Source organism: Callorhinchus milii, unplaced genomic scaffold, assembly GCF_018977255.1.
Source record: "Callorhinchus milii isolate IMCB2004 unplaced genomic scaffold, IMCB_Cmil_1.0 Scaffold1, whole genome shotgun sequence".
Taxonomy (NCBI): Eukaryota; Metazoa; Chordata; class Chondrichthyes; order Chimaeriformes; family Callorhinchidae; genus Callorhinchus; species Callorhinchus milii.
The window spans coordinates 11,608,857-11,625,104 of record NW_024704742.1 but is presented as its reverse complement, the minus strand read 5'-3'; the positions used below and the strand labels follow the sequence as shown (position 1 = coordinate 11,625,104).

General features: G+C 40.3%; 1 protein-coding gene across 4 annotated transcripts in view; it reads right to left on the bottom strand.

Annotated features, from left to right (window-relative positions):
- The window catches only part of adgrl3.1 (adhesion G protein-coupled receptor L3.1), a 297,007-nt gene that overhangs the window by 78,023 nt on the left and 202,736 nt on the right, over positions 1 to 16,248 (bottom strand). For all 4 annotated transcript variants that reach the window (XM_007905934.2, XM_007905930.2, XM_007905931.2 and 1 more), the window contains 4 exons: positions 14,791 to 14,974; positions 12,655 to 12,777; positions 9,388 to 9,593; positions 5,867 to 6,040 (listed from right to left, as the gene is read on the bottom strand). In XM_007905934.2, coding sequence (XP_007904125.1) covers positions 5,867 to 6,040; positions 9,388 to 9,593; positions 12,655 to 12,777; positions 14,791 to 14,974 — 687 coding nt within the window. The remainder of the gene's footprint in view (positions 1 to 5,866; positions 6,041 to 9,387; positions 9,594 to 12,654; positions 12,778 to 14,790; positions 14,975 to 16,248) is intronic.

Here is a 16,248-nt window from a genome sequence, read left to right as displayed (position 1 = left end):
GGTGCCATTCACATAAACGAACATCTCAAAGCATTTAAAGAGAGCAGAGGACCCTCAAACAAAATATCGGAAGAATTTAGAGGCAATGGAATGCAAGGACAAAATTTTTTTTAGGAGATTTCTGGAAACAGAAAGGCCTGGCAGTGAAACCCAAGTGTCTTCCAAAGAGAGAATAAGGTTGTTGTGCCTGACGGTCCTATAACGGTTTTCAGCAGAGGGAGAAAGCACAAGCAGCAGACCAAATACCGAATAGTAGATAGTTCAGGCTGAGACAAATGGCTGGAGATTACATAGCTGAGGTGAAGTGAGGCCTTTAGGACATTTGGAAATGAGGTCAGAATGAATCCAGATTGATGGGTATATTTCTTTGTAAAGAAGAAAACGTTAACATGGGTTCTGCCGAGCTGGTTGTTTATTTGGTGCCATTCTATTGTGCCGGATGTCGAACGACCAGGTAGTGACTATCCTCCTTGGGGTAAGAGGTGTCTTCTTGGAGCTGAACTGGCTCCAAGCTGACATGCTTGGCAATGGAATGTTGGAATCGAGGCAGCCCTCTGTGGCGGTCTGCAGTCCGGTTGCTGAGCCAGGCGGGTCCGCAGTATTCCAGGACAGCACAGCCAGCCTAGCTGATCGGCAGGACTTGGAAGGGCAGACCAGTCACTGGGGGCAGGGAGTAATCTCGCTCAGCTCCTGTTAACCCTGCAAGCCGAAGCTCTGGCAAGTCCGAGCTGGCCAAGCAGTGGGAAAGTTTGCCACAGTGATATCAATGGCAAGATATGTGTTTTATTGCAACCTACAGTCAAATAGGATGTTTAAATTTGCTTTACAAAGCAAACCAATTGCATTATGCCAATTTATAAAGCACTTGATATTGTAATATCTAATTAGACTCACTGATCAATCTAATTTTAGTCTTAGCTCTGAATTTTAATAACACAGTTTATGTTTAATTGAGATATTGGGGTAGAAATTCCACGTGAGTCTAGATTTACAAATTGTTGAATTCTGTTTTAACTTTGATGCCAGTTTTCTGTAGCTCTTCAAAGAATGTACAGAAAGCCAGATTAAAAATTAGGACTGAATTTAAGAATTTGCCCCACAAACAACCATGAAGTAAATTACCAATTTTATCTGGGGGATTGTTGACCAGGACATGAGAAACTCCGTTCTCTTTTCGAATTGTACCAGGGATTGCTTAACATCCATCTGAACAGGCAGATGGGTCCTCGGTTTAATGTCTCATCTCAGGTGGAGAGTAAGTGTAAGTCTACATTGTGATATTGTGTTTGTTTAGATATCATGCTAGCCTTATTCTCTTGGCCATTTATAGGACAATGCATGTTCAGTTGTTTTGCATTAACAAGCGGCTTAAGTAACTATCAGCAAACATGTTTAAATCCTAATCCATTGTAATCGGATCATCTGTAAACGGCAGATTGTTTGGAGCTGTGGTACGAGCTTCTCTCCAATATTATCCTCTCAAACTGGCTACTAATATCATCAGGACATCAACAAGCTTGTCCACAACAGGATATAGGGATTGCTGCCAACTTCTGCAATGCTACTCAATCACAGCAGTCGAAGAAAATGTAGCAGAACCCAAAGAGCAATCTGCTTCTCCAACCAAGAGAACAAATACACAGCAAGTTATACTCTGGCCAACTGCAAGTTTAATTTTTTGGCAGGCCATGATGTATACAGGAGGCAAAGCTGTAACAATAACTGATCAGGGCAACAGCTGCACAATTTGCACTGAAAACAGCTTTGATCCGTAGAAACATGGCCGGATTTTTGCCACTGCTGGGAACCTCAACTGAAATTAGTTTTGCTACCCAGATGATCCTAGACAAAGTGATGAGCTGCTTAAGGTCACCTTCATTGAGTCTTTGGAAGAAGAAATTGCATTTTCATAGCACTTTATCGTATCGAAACAATTCATTGCACTTCACAAGCAATTACTGTCAAGTGTAATTACTGGTTTTGTAGGGAATCACAGCATCACTTGTAACCAGCAAAGTCCCACAAACAGCTACAAGGTAAACTACCAACCTATTGGAAGATTGTTGGCCAAGACATGGGAAGAAATTCCCTCATCCTTTCGGACAGCATCATTTATAGCATTTTAACTTAGACCTTAACAGGCAGATCACACATCTCTAAAAAAAATTGTTTCCGACCATATTACCTTACTGTTAAACTTCATTTTCTAGTAGAGTAATATTCCTTGCATTTAACATAGTGCCTTATCATGTCTTTGAGACGTTTCAAAGTGCTTCACAGAATATAATGCAGTAAGATAATATTTGCTGTGTTTTGTATTTATGACGGCTTTAAGGAGCCATCAATGTCCCAGTAAAGAAAGGGACTGAAAACAATCTTATCCTCTTAGGATTCTGATCAGATTTCAGTGAACAGGAGCTAGCCAACTATTGAGAGCTTTGTGTTGTGCACAATGGTCCTCAGGGAGTAGAAATAAAGTAGAGACCATGACTAAACCTGCCAGCATCTCCATCACTTATGACCCCTAAAATCTTTCAGCCACTGTGGATTCTACTAGGCTGTCATTTGACACAATTTTAACTGAGTTCTCCCGGGACAGGACGTGGCGACCCGAGCAACTAACACATCTTCAGAGCGAGACAAGACAGATTGGAGCAGGGCAGGCTTGGCCAATTTAATAATAATAATAATCCTTGCATTTTATATAGCGCTTCTCATGTCGGGAGGATGTCCCAAAGCGCTTCACAGAACACACTGTAAAGTGAATTGACTGTATATTTGTGGGCCAACGTGTCAGCCAATCGCACACAGCAATGTCCCACAAACAGTCGTAGATTGAAAATGACCAATTTATTATTGATTTTGATTTTTTTGGAGGGATTATTATTAGTCGTGTGGAGTAAGGAAACTTGCCCAAGATTTTGCCCTGCCGGGAATTGAACTCAGGTCTCTCGCTTGCAAAGCGAGTGCTCTAACCACTGAGCTACAGGACTCCAATTTAAAAAGAAATGTTAAAGGGGAAGTGACTATACCTCAACACTTGTCAGCAGTTTACTGAAGCACAGTACGAAGTGTTCTCAACCGTAACTGCAAACAAATCCAACCTGATCATGAAAGTCGAATGATTTTAGGCACACAATCCAGATATGGCATTGGACTTCCCTTATTTCTCTATGCAATATGGTGGGGTAACTAGCAGAATGTTATCCCATGACTAAGAAATAAACCTGTGTCATTTGATAAGTTTTTAAAAGCAAAGACTTTTCCTGCATCTTAAATCTGTCTGTGACTAAAAGCAAGATAACTTTTCATTAGTTCATAGGGTCAAGGGAGAATTGAATGTAATCCTGGTGAAAGAAAAATGTGAGGGATTAGTGAGATAATGTGATAAGGTATTCATTAAAAATCATAAAAGGAGGAGCTTAATGGATTTCTATTGTCCTCACAAATTCTAATGTTCTTCATAAGTTTTAACAATAACAAGCTAAACAATGGCACAAAGTGCACTGTAATATTTAACTTACTTCCTCGAAATACTGTTTTTCTCTAAAAGTTAGAAGATCCAACACTCTGTGCCCTCGTCTCACAATGATTAATAGCAAATTAATTAGAGCCTCAGCCTGGCTCAGTTAGTAGCACACTCGCCTGAGTCACAAGGTTGTGGGTTCAAGCCCCATGTTGGGACTTTAAGCTCATTGTCTAGGCTGACATACCGATACTGTGCTGGAGGAATACTGCATCATCGGAAGTGCCTGAAACAGTGGTGGAAGTCGATTCGATAACAACTTTTAAGAGAGAAGTAGATAATTATTTGGGGAGGACAAGTTTGCAGATCTATGGGGAGAGCGCGGAGGAGTGGGATTGATTTGTTCTTTTCAAAGAGCTGGCACAGACACGATGGGCTGAATGGCCTCCTTCCGTGCTGTATAGTTCTATGATTCTATGAAGTGCCATCCTTTGCTTGCCTGGCTAACAATCCTCCAGATAAAATAATTTTATGGCCATTTAATGAATAACCATAAAGTAATTTTGTTTAGCTGGAATATCATTATGGCAGTTTATGGAACATTATAGTATGCAAATCGGCTGTTGGCTGGGTCTACAAATACACAGTCACTACACTTTACAAGAAAAATCTGGTGATGTGTGCTGAGACCTTGTGGTGTCCTGATAAAACACTAAACTGCAAGGATTATTATGTTGAGTGGTAGAAGAACAGAGAGAAAAACTGAAAATACCAAGAGAACGTTAAATAAACGGGTTGACTAGATGAGCAATATATGTTATTGAAATAAAGGAACACATCATTTTCTATGAATATCTTTTTCTGGGTTGGAATGATACGGAGCAATATAGCTGACAAGCGGGAAAAGAAGAAGAGATAAAATTCAGAATAATGAAAGCACAACTGCGCTTCACAGTACATGGTGCTTTAGAGCTTTGGTCTGCAGGGTTGAAGGCATTCCTGCACCTGCAAATTACACAGATGAAAAAGACAGTCAAAACAATGTCTTGTATTATGGTGGACTTGTCTGAAATTACTTGGTGTATGTCCTCAGAAATAGTTTAATTCTGAGGACTTTTTAGACAAGGTATTTTCCTACCTCAAAATTAACAGAACTCACGAGTTCAAGAGATTGATGATGGTATGAGAACGCAAGGCCAGGGCAGATTTGCTGGCCAGCACAGAAAAGAATTAAAGGGCAACACCCGGATGAGGTTTGCCTTATCTGAACAGAGGCCTAATCAGTTGAATGTATGGGGTGTAGTTAAATGAAAATATTTTGCTTAATCAAAAAAAGTGAAAAAAAAGCTCCTTTTTTAACAATATCAAGTTATGCTGTAAATCTTGTTTGCTGATCACAATATATTCCAAGGCACACATGTTTTGTGTTATGTGTGAATGATGGCATAGGCACAGCCTTAGTCTGTGGGATTTACAAAATTTCACACAGCACATTCATATTTCCCACTAAATGTCGGGAAGGAGAGAGGTTTAAGACAGATTGTGAACTTTACTTTCCACCTAAATTCTGTGAGAATCAAATGTCACTGGTGTTAGATTACAACCCAATAATGTGAAGACTCCAAGTAAATCTAAACAAGCGAGCCAAACCTTTGGAATGACTAGGGTAAATTCCACACATGTCACAATGTTTAATCCGATCATGGAAAAGAGGAAAATATGTAGTCATGGACATGCATAATCATTTGCAACTACAATGTATTATTCTACACTTACATATTTTGTTTCACCCACAAAATATACAGTCAATTCACTTTACCATATATCCTGTGAAGCGTTTTGAGACATCCTTCTGATGCGATAAGGCACCATATCAAATGTGAGGATTAAGTTTTTATTATTATATAGCGCTTTTTATGTCAGGAGGGCATCTTAACATGCTTTACACTGCTGCCTGGGGACCAGAGCTAAGGGGGAGGGTGAAGAGGGTGGGAAGAGGAATAATATAACCAAGAGCATGGTAAAAAAATAAGTCTTTTAAAATGTACATTGACGTACTTCGGGGCAATTATCCTTGTAACTTGCACTCCCCACCCAAAAAAAAGTTAATACAGCATACATGAAAGTGAATGCTACATTTTGGTAGTGGCACTTAATTTGCTCTAGTTTTACTTGTTTTCTTCGCTAAATTAGGTGGTGCATTCCCACGATACATTGTTACATTGTCAGATGCTAAATAGGTTTCTCCATTGAGCTTGACTGAACAATCAGGAAAAAANGTGGCATCTGGAACCAGTTGAGTTTAGCTCCACTGTGTCAATGAAAGAGCCATTTGACTTCGGCAGCAGACAAGCCTCAAGGTGTGGGGTGAATAGGCCATATTGCGTCGCTAATCCTTACCTTCACATCTTTGTGGGCCATGAGGACGGCAAAGTTGGTGAGATGATTGCAGGAGCAGGTAGTGTGTGTCTTATTGCTGCCTAGCTTTCGGCAGCCCTGTGTGGACCAGTATCCCGTCATTGTGTGCTTTGAGTAGCTCCAGAAGGAACAGTTTGGGTTGAAGTTATTCTTGAGCTGAAACAAAAAGATAGAAAGATTCTGACAAAAGCCCTGGCAACTGGACCATCTCTTGTTCCCTGTCACCCCACCAGATCTCTGGTCACAATCACTTCAGTCAGAAATCAATCTGTTGCACATCACATTTTTTGCGTAGAAGATATAAAACTCAGATTATAACCAATGTCAAATTTGTCTTGGATTTTGATTAATTTGAACTCATGACTAAAATCATCTCTTGAAACAAACATCTGCTTTATTTGCATTGCTGACCATGCAATTGAATGAACCTTGCCATCATCCCATCGTGGAATCCTGAAGCTCAGTGGTTAGAGAACTCGCCTCACAAGTGAGAGACTTGGGTTCGATTCCCGGCAGAGCAAAATGCTGGGCAAGTTTCCTTACTCCACACTCCTTTGTTTACCTAGCAGTAAGTAGGAACCCGGTTGGTATTTGTTTGGTGAATCGCTTTTCTGGGGGTATAAATTCCTTGTAAAAAATTATGTATATATATATCGAACAGTAAAATGCCAATGTTCAATGTAGGTGGGGGTGGCAAGGCAGTCACCCTGCTACATCCCCACGTCTGCAGATGATGTCACCAAGTGGAGGCATGTAAATATCGAAGAAGAAAGGACCAAAGAGAGAGCCCTGAGCCCCAGTGTGCATTTACACAGCTACTTTCATGCCAAGAGGATGTCTCAGATCCATTATAATTGATCACCAGTTCCAATTCAGAAATAGCTGGCATTTTAAGCCAAGATTTGAAAAATATCACTGTCCAGCATTAAAGTGAATTTTTAATGTGGTTGTTGAACTTTTGGAAACGGATGATAAACTAACATCCTCATTGGAGTGATAGCTCTCTAAACCTCTAGATATCAATTTATAAGCTTTTATGTTCAGCCATTCTCATGCCCCATACTGTTTCGCAAATCAATGAGCTCGCTGTTGATAAAGCCGCCTGCAATGAGCTGTTAAGGTGGTTATAGCAAGGTCCCTCAGTCCATCTGATAGCAGCACAAAATTTAGACATGCTACCCATGGGAATCCAAAGGGTAAACTGAGCCTGATCATTGCACAATACATCACGTGCATGCTCCATTGGACTGGGTACTTGAGTTTAAATCATAGCTAAAAGCAAACAATCGAACAGGAACAATAACAACTTGCATTTATATAGTGACCTTCACCTAGGATAACAAATGAGCATTTCACAAGGACAGACATAAACGATCAAGGTAGAGGGGGGAGGCAGATGCTATAGGCACATTCAAAGGGATAAGATTTTAGATGAGACTTAAAGACCAAAACGGGGCAAGGGGATAGAGGAAGGGAGTTTCAAAGGTTAAGAGTGAAAGCTCTGTCACTGAGAGTTGCGTGGAGAGGCAGGGGACATGCAGCAAGCCTGAGTTTGCTGAGCGCAAGGGGTAGTGTAGGGTGGAAGATCGGGGAGATAAGAGATGGTAGGAAGTAGATGGATTTATAGGCAAGGGTGAGGACCCTGAAACTGATCCATTGGGAGACAGTGAACTGTCGAGGACTAGGCTGATGGATGCATGGAATTTGGTGAGGCTGAGGTTGCAGTTCAACAGAAGTGCATTGTATAATGGTGCATAAATAAAAGCCAACAGAGAGATTAATATGAGATAGCTGCTGAATTAATGGAATGAAAATAAGTCACATTAGCGGCAACTGAAGGGATTTATGAAAAGGAAAGGTGCAATTAAACTATTTGGTAAATAAGCCATGCATATTGGGAGTTTATTTGTGTTATGTATTTCTCTCCAATGTTATTAAAGTAATGTAGGTGTGTTAATATTTGTGACACTGCCGTGCGCAAATGGCTGCCGCGTTTCACCCACAAAATGTACAGTCAATTCACTTTACAGTATATTCTGTGAAGCGCTTTGAGATGTCTCGACGACATGAAAAAATGCAATATCAAATCCAACAATTATTATTATTGCTAAAATAGTCATTGGAACTGAATTACATAACACCTCACCCTTCTCAAGTTTCCATATTAAGCCCCTGTTTATTCTACAAAACACAAAATACTGCAGATGCTGGAATCTGAAACAGAAACAGAGAGGGCTGGGAAAACTTAGCAGGTCAGGCAGCATCTATAGAGAAAGGAAAGTGAGTCAATGTTTCGGGTCCACAACCCTTCGTCAGAACGCCATGAACCCGAAACATTGACTCACTTTCCTTTCTCTATAGATGCTGCCTGATCTGCTGAGTTTTCCCAGCCTTCTCTGTTTTCGTCCCTTTTCATTCTACTTATTTACCTTGCAACATGCTGAATTTTTAATAAGCATTTCTTTACAAGTGACTGTTCAATCCAACAGCGATTTTACTTTCAGTTCCCCAAGTGCCAACCGCAGAAATGGCTGCGTCCCTTTACAACTCTGCTACTTCCCAGAGAGTCTGTAGAAAGCGTCTCAACAAAGTTTAGACATCTAAAGGGATATTATATTATTTAAAGTATGCCTTTTGGCACAAATCAGTGCACACAATTTATTGCATCTTCATGCCAGTTCCCTTTTTNGTTGTGTACAAATATTAACACACCTGGAATCCTCTGGAGAATATAATACAATTGACATTTATGTAGGCATTTCATGCCATGAGGAAACTTCAAAGCGTCTAGTTTACACTGCTGGCTGGGCACCCGAGCTGTGGGTGGGAGTGAAGCGGGGGTGGAGACAGGAAAGTGCGAACAAAGAGGTAGATTTTGAGCCAGGTAGAATGGCTGAAAGTCCGTCCTCCCAACGGTCAAGAGGACACAGGCAGGACAGTTTTCACTGTGGGAACAGCAGGTTGTCAAAGATACACCAAAACAGTCCAACAAATAGTGCAAAAATTATTTAAAAAATGCTCTCATGAGAATTCCGCTGTAGGTTTTCTAATCATTCCATTATATTGCAGTGTGTTCTGAAATGAGGGTTGTTCAGAATGACTGGTTTACTCTCCAGAGAGAAAAAAACAGGAGTTTGTTTAATTTGCGCGTTGAGTTTAAGACATCTGCAAAAGCCTGTGGTTGTGCTAAATTTGCGGCTGGGTTAATCACGTGCAAACAATCTCTGTAAAAGATTCAATAATGACCTGGATTGCTCCGCATTGCCTGAATATTACATAAGTCATCACATAAGTTTTGCCCACAAAATATACAGTCAATTCATTTTACAGTATGTTTTGTGAAGGGCTTTGAGAAATTTCAAAGACGTGATAAGGCGCTATATCAAATACAAGGATTATTATTATTATTATAAGTCCCGCTGTATGCATATACTTTTGTTGGCCCAATTTGCAAATTAAACCCTTATAAACAACACCCTGTACAACAAGATTTCCATACTCACGTCAGCATGTTTTAAGGTAAAAACCACAGGATCATTCAAGTAGATTCGATTGCTTTCTTTGTTGATTGCTGCACTGACAACTTGGGAATTGACTATAAGAGTGTGATTGGTGGACATGGCCTCACTTCCCAGCTTGAAGCTGGCATTCTCAGTGGAGAGATAGGTGCCCAGATTGTTGTAGAGGACGAAGGCAACTCTTATCTCACCTGCAACAAAGGGAAAAACCCTGCGATCATTTTTTAAAGAAATGCACTTCGAAGATTCACAATGTAGTATCCATCAGGCCAGCCTGTTTATCATAGCCTGTTTAAGGGGGATGCGGGGCAGAGTACCTTGTACTGAAAGTATTTCCATGAATGTTACTTCCCTTTTAATAATTCTTAGAAGTTTGAAGTGAATAATTTTTACAGATTTTTTCAGTGCGCACATTAATCTTTTGATACACTCCGAAAAATTCAGTGCACAGGCTCCGATTACACAGTAGACAGAGGAATCCTGATAAATGAAGGTTAATATTTTGAACACTGTCATGCAGTGTTTAACGGGTTACGAAACAGACCCATGACAACAATGGTGGTGGGATTGACATCAAATTATCATGACAGTGCCACTACAGAATAAATTCAGATCCCTTCCTCAATACAAGGAGACTTGGGTCAGTATTATCAGGTGAATATTACTTCAGAAAAATGGATCAAATCATAGGGAAGCTATTGTACAAGATTAATCTGAACCATTTTGCATTTCTTTCATCCATAATCCCTCTTATGCTACTTCATAGTCAATTAACTTTACAGTATATTCTGTCAAGCGCTTTGAGACGTTTCGAAAACGTGATAAGGCGCTATATCAAATGCAAGGATTGTTATTATTTCCTCACTCGTTTTCAGATTTATACAGTACAAATACTTGACAAAGTATTTGCAAAAGGATCTCTCGGCAATGCAGCAAATGATGTTCAAAAATATCGGCAAATATATTATGATGTAGCTGCACTTGGTTTAGTTTACACTTGGATATCATATTCAACATTTCGTGCAGTAAAATGCGGCTTGTTACATACAATTTGTAAAACTTGTAGCGTTCGCTTTGCAAGCGAGAGAACGCGGATTTCATTCCCGGGCAGGGCTATACCTTATCAAGTCTCCTTACTCCACATGCCTCTGTTTATCTAGAAGGGAGAAGCAACCTGGTTGTTAGTCGATTTCCGGGGGTAATGATCCCTTTAAAAAAAAGGTCACTCAATCCACAACTGCTTGTGGGAAACTGCTGTGTGCAATTGGCTGCCATGTTTCACCTAAGAGTGTAGGGTGGGAGCCATGGTAGGAGAAGTGACTGATGAAGGAGGTATGTGGGGTGGTAGGTGACATTGGGTGGGGGGAGGGTGTACAGCTGGGCGGATGTTATCTATCTTAAAGTAGTCCAGGACCTCCAAGCACTTGGCATCAGAAGTGAGGATTGAGGGTGCTAGAGAGGAGGCATGGAGGAGGTGGTGGGTGGTGGAGAACAGGATTTTGGGGTTGTTTTCAGCCTCGAGAATGACCTATGAGTAGAAAAAGCAGGTTGGCTATTGTGATTGAGAAAATGTTCCAAATAAAGACTGCTATATTATCACAATTCTCTTGACAGCAACGTACAGCTTGACCTCAAGATTACCAAGAGTTCATCTCTAATGCAGTTTTGATCTCTGCAGAATATGGTCCACCAGTGGAATAGCCATCCTGTTAACCGGAGGTACTTACTGGCCGGATATACTTTTTTTCCAGTATACCTCATTAATCCTCATTTATAAAATGCTTGAGGAATATATTTTGTTGCTCCTCTTAGCTTTGTTCTAGTGTTGTATTACTGTTGTCAAACAAAGGCTGGAATGTCCTGTGGCTCGTCTATACTAGTGTGGAGTTGGCAGAGAAACAACAATAGAATAAACATGGGTTTCCTCAAGGATCATTGACCAACAAACTATGAGATTCATCCAACTTGATCAAGACTGATACAAATTGTCATATCTTCACCCAAGGACTCGCTAGAACTAATTTAAAGTTCTGCACAATCTGCAGATTTCATGCTGAAACAATGTTTATTTTCCCCCAAAGAGGCCCCTCTACCTTCAGGTAGAGGATGTAAACTATATCAAGCCAGCCTCTGTCAGCAGCAAAACATATGTTGAATAAGAACTTCAGACCCATTTAGAACTATTATCATTAACCTGAGAAACTGGAGAACTGATGCCAGTCATTCCTAAATGTTCTTCAGAACATTGGGAAAGGCCTGAGTCAACTGTTTACTTTCTTCAGAGCACCATTAGCCAAATGTCCAGGATACCACACAATCAAAACATCCAGGACCATTTTTGACACCAAGATTTGAAGGAAGATGTGTGTTGTGAAGGAAGAGGCCATTTTCTTTGCCTACAGATCTTTTGCTGGCCTTTGACTTTGTAGTGTTGCGTGCTGCTTTGAAGTCCTAAAGTCCCCACAATCTTAGCCTTATTTTATCATTGTTCAAACTTTTGGAAAATTCATATTAATTCAGCTTTAATTTGAAAGCCAATTTGTTTTAAGAAAACTGGCACTTAGATTAATACTTAAATTGAGAATCATAAATCTAAGACCGTGCTGTTAAGCTAAAACCGTGAAGGATTTTGACCTTCCGGAATCTATTGTATTCTGATTCTTACTTTGGAAGGGGAACTATATTGTCTTCAAGGATCACTTGTTTGCCCTTCATTCTTTGAAGGGAAACGTGAGATGTACTCTTCCATATTCTGAGGGAGACACCAAAAGACAGACACCAACGATGCTTCTGACGTCATAAACACAAGATCCACATTCCAGCCAAAAAACAGTCAGACGGAAGTCAACAGTGAAATTACTTTGTCCAAAGTGGTGATGCTTCACAAATAGAAACCAGATAATCCTAGGATAGAAAATGTTCATTGCTTTGTTTCATTAGGTTTCATAAGAGAAAACAGAGCGGATGAACCAAAAAAATTAGATCTATACATTTAATCTATCATTGAAAGGGGCAGAGATAAACAACATTGAACATTTCACAATCAAGAAATGTCTAACTGCTCCAAGGCATCTGCCAGTAGTGCTATGTTACCAGCCCCTGAATATGGGATTGGTTCAGTTTATTTCCTTCTCCCTCTCAGTGACCATTGTCTCCTTAGCCCGACCATATGAGAACAGGTACAAACACACACGCATCTTGCTGCTCTGTAGCCTTCTATATAATATTTAACATCAGGACATCTCAACTTACCATTGCGGCCATACCGTTTCAGGGTGCTTGCCGAAAGCGTTATCGAGTTCTCATTTATTCCACTCTGTGGAAACTTCAGGTCTTCTAATGTTCCATCTGTACTCAAGCGGGCAACCTCCAGCACTATTACCCCAAAAAACAAAAACAAACTGGTGACATCCAAACACTTTGTGGGTCACTGTTCTGTCTTTCTGTATTCGAGCATCCTATATGCCTTAACGGTCTTTGAAGAATTACCCGTATTTAATCTTGCAACTGAACAACAACCTGCATTTATATCGCGCCCTTCACGTGAGGTAGCGTCCTGGAGCACTGCAAACTTCAATTGCTGTCACAAATTTTGAAATGCACTCATATGCCCTCTTCAAGTCAGGCACTTACCAGTCAATTTCCATTGAAAGTAGAAAAGATGACAATACAGCCACTACGGCAAAGAATGCTGCTATGATTATTATTTGGATATATCTCAAAGTGGAGGGGGATGTGAAGCAAGGTGCTGTACACATTGTTAGCCATTCTGCTTGGGCCAACCTTTCAATTCATCCTTTCATGATGAGCATCCGCATGGCAATCCAACAGCTGCACTCAAACTCTGTGATCTCCTGGTGAGGGTATATATCAAGCACTCAACTTCTTTGATGTTCTCCAGAGTCTCCTGTATTACTTATTTTATGGGGATTTGGATTTAGATCATCAAATATATTTCAAATCTAATGATTTAATTAATCACTCACTAATGGCGTTATAATTCTGAAGAAAATTAAAGTTTAAGAATTCATGACTAGTTCCAGCAATTTGCGGCCCACAAAATATACACATGACAGTATATCCTGTGAAGCTCTTTGAGACGTCTGGAAGATGTGATAAGGTACCATATCAAATGTAAAGATTATATTAGAACGTAGCAAGCCTAAATCCTTATACAGTGAATTTTGTTTTTAAATCTCCATGCACAATAATTTCCCTCTCTCTCTCCCAAATGTTTATTATGGAAAATGCACTTTTCTATCTCTGAATGCCTCATGACTGCCTGCTCTAATGATGCACATTGTGCCTGGCAATGAGATAATAAAAAATAATAAAGGATCTCAGTTAAGCTTAAACATGTTAAGGATTCAGTTCCATCAACTCTGTTCAGGCTCCGTAAGTTGAGTTCTATGGACAATGCTAACAGTTTTAGGAGGTCAACATGATGTACTTAGAAAAGTTGTACCAGCCTCTTCTCTCAATGTGTTTCAGAATTTGAACAAAACTAAACTGAAGACAATTTCTACTTGTGGTTGAAGCCTTTCTATGTTACTGATGATAATTTAGTTTGTTTTTACTAAGAATTGAGCTTTCATGTACTTAATTTATATATTATTCATTTGCTAACTCTCTGAGGACTGAACCAATGTAGGATAGACTCTTGACGAGTGCATTGCCACTATAAAGAGATTCAATCCCTTGTGATTTTACTTGTTTTAACTGTCATCTTGCTTCAGCCTTCACTTTCTGATTTAATCCAGTCAGTTTTCACTTTTCAACACATAGAATGTTTCCGAATTATAGCAACACCCGAGAACGAGCTGACTTGTTTCAAATCCACAGGTTAAAAGGAATGGAGCCAAGATGTAGAATGAATTTCAATACCTAAAAATTAATTGTTTCCTTCTCAAATACGATTAACGTGGAATGGACGACTTTCGCATCAAACTGGCTCCCCATCACTGAACGGATCGACTTCAAGATCCTCACACTCCCTTCACTCAAATCCTTTAATTCCCTGGCACCTCCCTACCTCTCCGACCTCCTCACTCCCCAATCCACCTGGCACCTCCGCTCGACTGGCACTGGCCTCCTGCTCATCCTTTGCACCCTCCTCCCCACCATTGGAGGTCACGCTTTCAGCCACTAACCCGCAAAACTCTGGACCACTTTCCCTCAATCTCTTTGCCTTGCCCCCACTCTCTCCTTTTTCAAGTCCTACCTGCAAACCTTCCTTTTTGACGATGTTTATGGTCACCTGCCCTGCCCCCACCCCCACATGGATTTAGGCTCTGCTACTGTTGAGCGCTCTGAGACACTACCCTGCGTGGAGGGCATTATATAAGTGCAATTTAAGTGCAAGTTGTTGTTGAACTGCCCTCCACTCACATATGTTCTCGTTGTTTTCTCGGACGATGTCTGTTTTGAGCAGATTGTCAGCCAGGACAAAGGCGCCCTGCTCCACCGTATGAAGCAACATTGTGGCTGCCCGCAGTTGGTCATTTGTCATCAGGTCCTGCCATGCGTCCAGGGCTTGTGGCTGCAGAAGGTTGTTCACTGTCTCCACCATCGCCTACGCACCACAAAAATACAACAGGTCTGTTTTTTAATGTTTGCATACCTTGCACTTAGCAAAGACTTCCAAAGGAAAATTCATGTCATGGCCCCCCAGCACTAGGCCAGTACATCAAGTTAGAACACTGAGTGCAGATTGGGCACTTGTTACAAGGAAGGATGGATGTTCATCTCCAGGATTCTTTTGGGCATCTCCAAAGTGATCAATTCATAGCACCCATCTTGTTACAGTATTAAGCCATGTTTTATTAGTATGTAAAGAGACAAAGCTCTTTACACTGTACCCAATTTACTGTAAGCTGGACATTTTGTCATCTTTCCCTGTTGGTTGAATAGAGGTATTCATTCAAACAATCTTCCTGTGGGAAACATTGCCATAGGATTAAAAAGGTGCAGCACTCGTAAGCTCAGCCAAATATTACAAACCCAAGTAGGTTAGGGAAAAGGGACATCGTCTCTTACGATTTTAAAAAATGTCCTCAAATACAGGACAAGATTCTGGTGCAAAAAAAATATAGTCATTGTAGTGACTAAGTCATCAAATAAATGATACAGAATTCAACTCAGCTTGCTCTCAGTAATGGGTCACCAATTCTACTGCTACCATTCGTCAAAAGTTACAGCCAGCCAGGTCTGCAGGAAATAACCTGTGAAGTTGAACGTTTTGCTATAAACTGGGATGGGATAGCTTTAATGAATGAAATAGATTTCATGTCAACCATTCAACCCAAATGTTGTTCACAATGAATGAATGAATGAATGAATGAATGAATGAATGAATGAATGAAGGAGGGTGCGTATGCGTGCGAAAAGCGCATCTTGAGATTGCAATCCTAAAGTCATACAAAATAACTCTCAATTAGCAGTGGCACGTGACTCCATTCATAACAATTCAAATTGAATCCTCTCCTTCTTCCACGTTTTGTATAATCACAGTGCTTTTGTGCCAAAATTAAAGATGTCAACTGATCCACTTGTTTTCCAAACTCAACACGTGAAGCCCAGATGTTAATGTTCATTTTGCACAAAATACCACAGCACGAAATGCTTAACATCAAAAAATCCTTTACCACGACAAGCCATTTTTAGAGGGAAAAGGAGCAAGTGATGTTCAAAACCACAGTGATGTTTTTCAGAGGTCCAATATGCCTGTTTCTTTAACCTGAAAATAATCTGTTTGTTCATAAGCCTGAAATTCATTTGAAGAGACATGAATATTTTTCTGTACATGCTGTTTGAGACACAGCGTGTTTATAGATAAACTGACAGAGT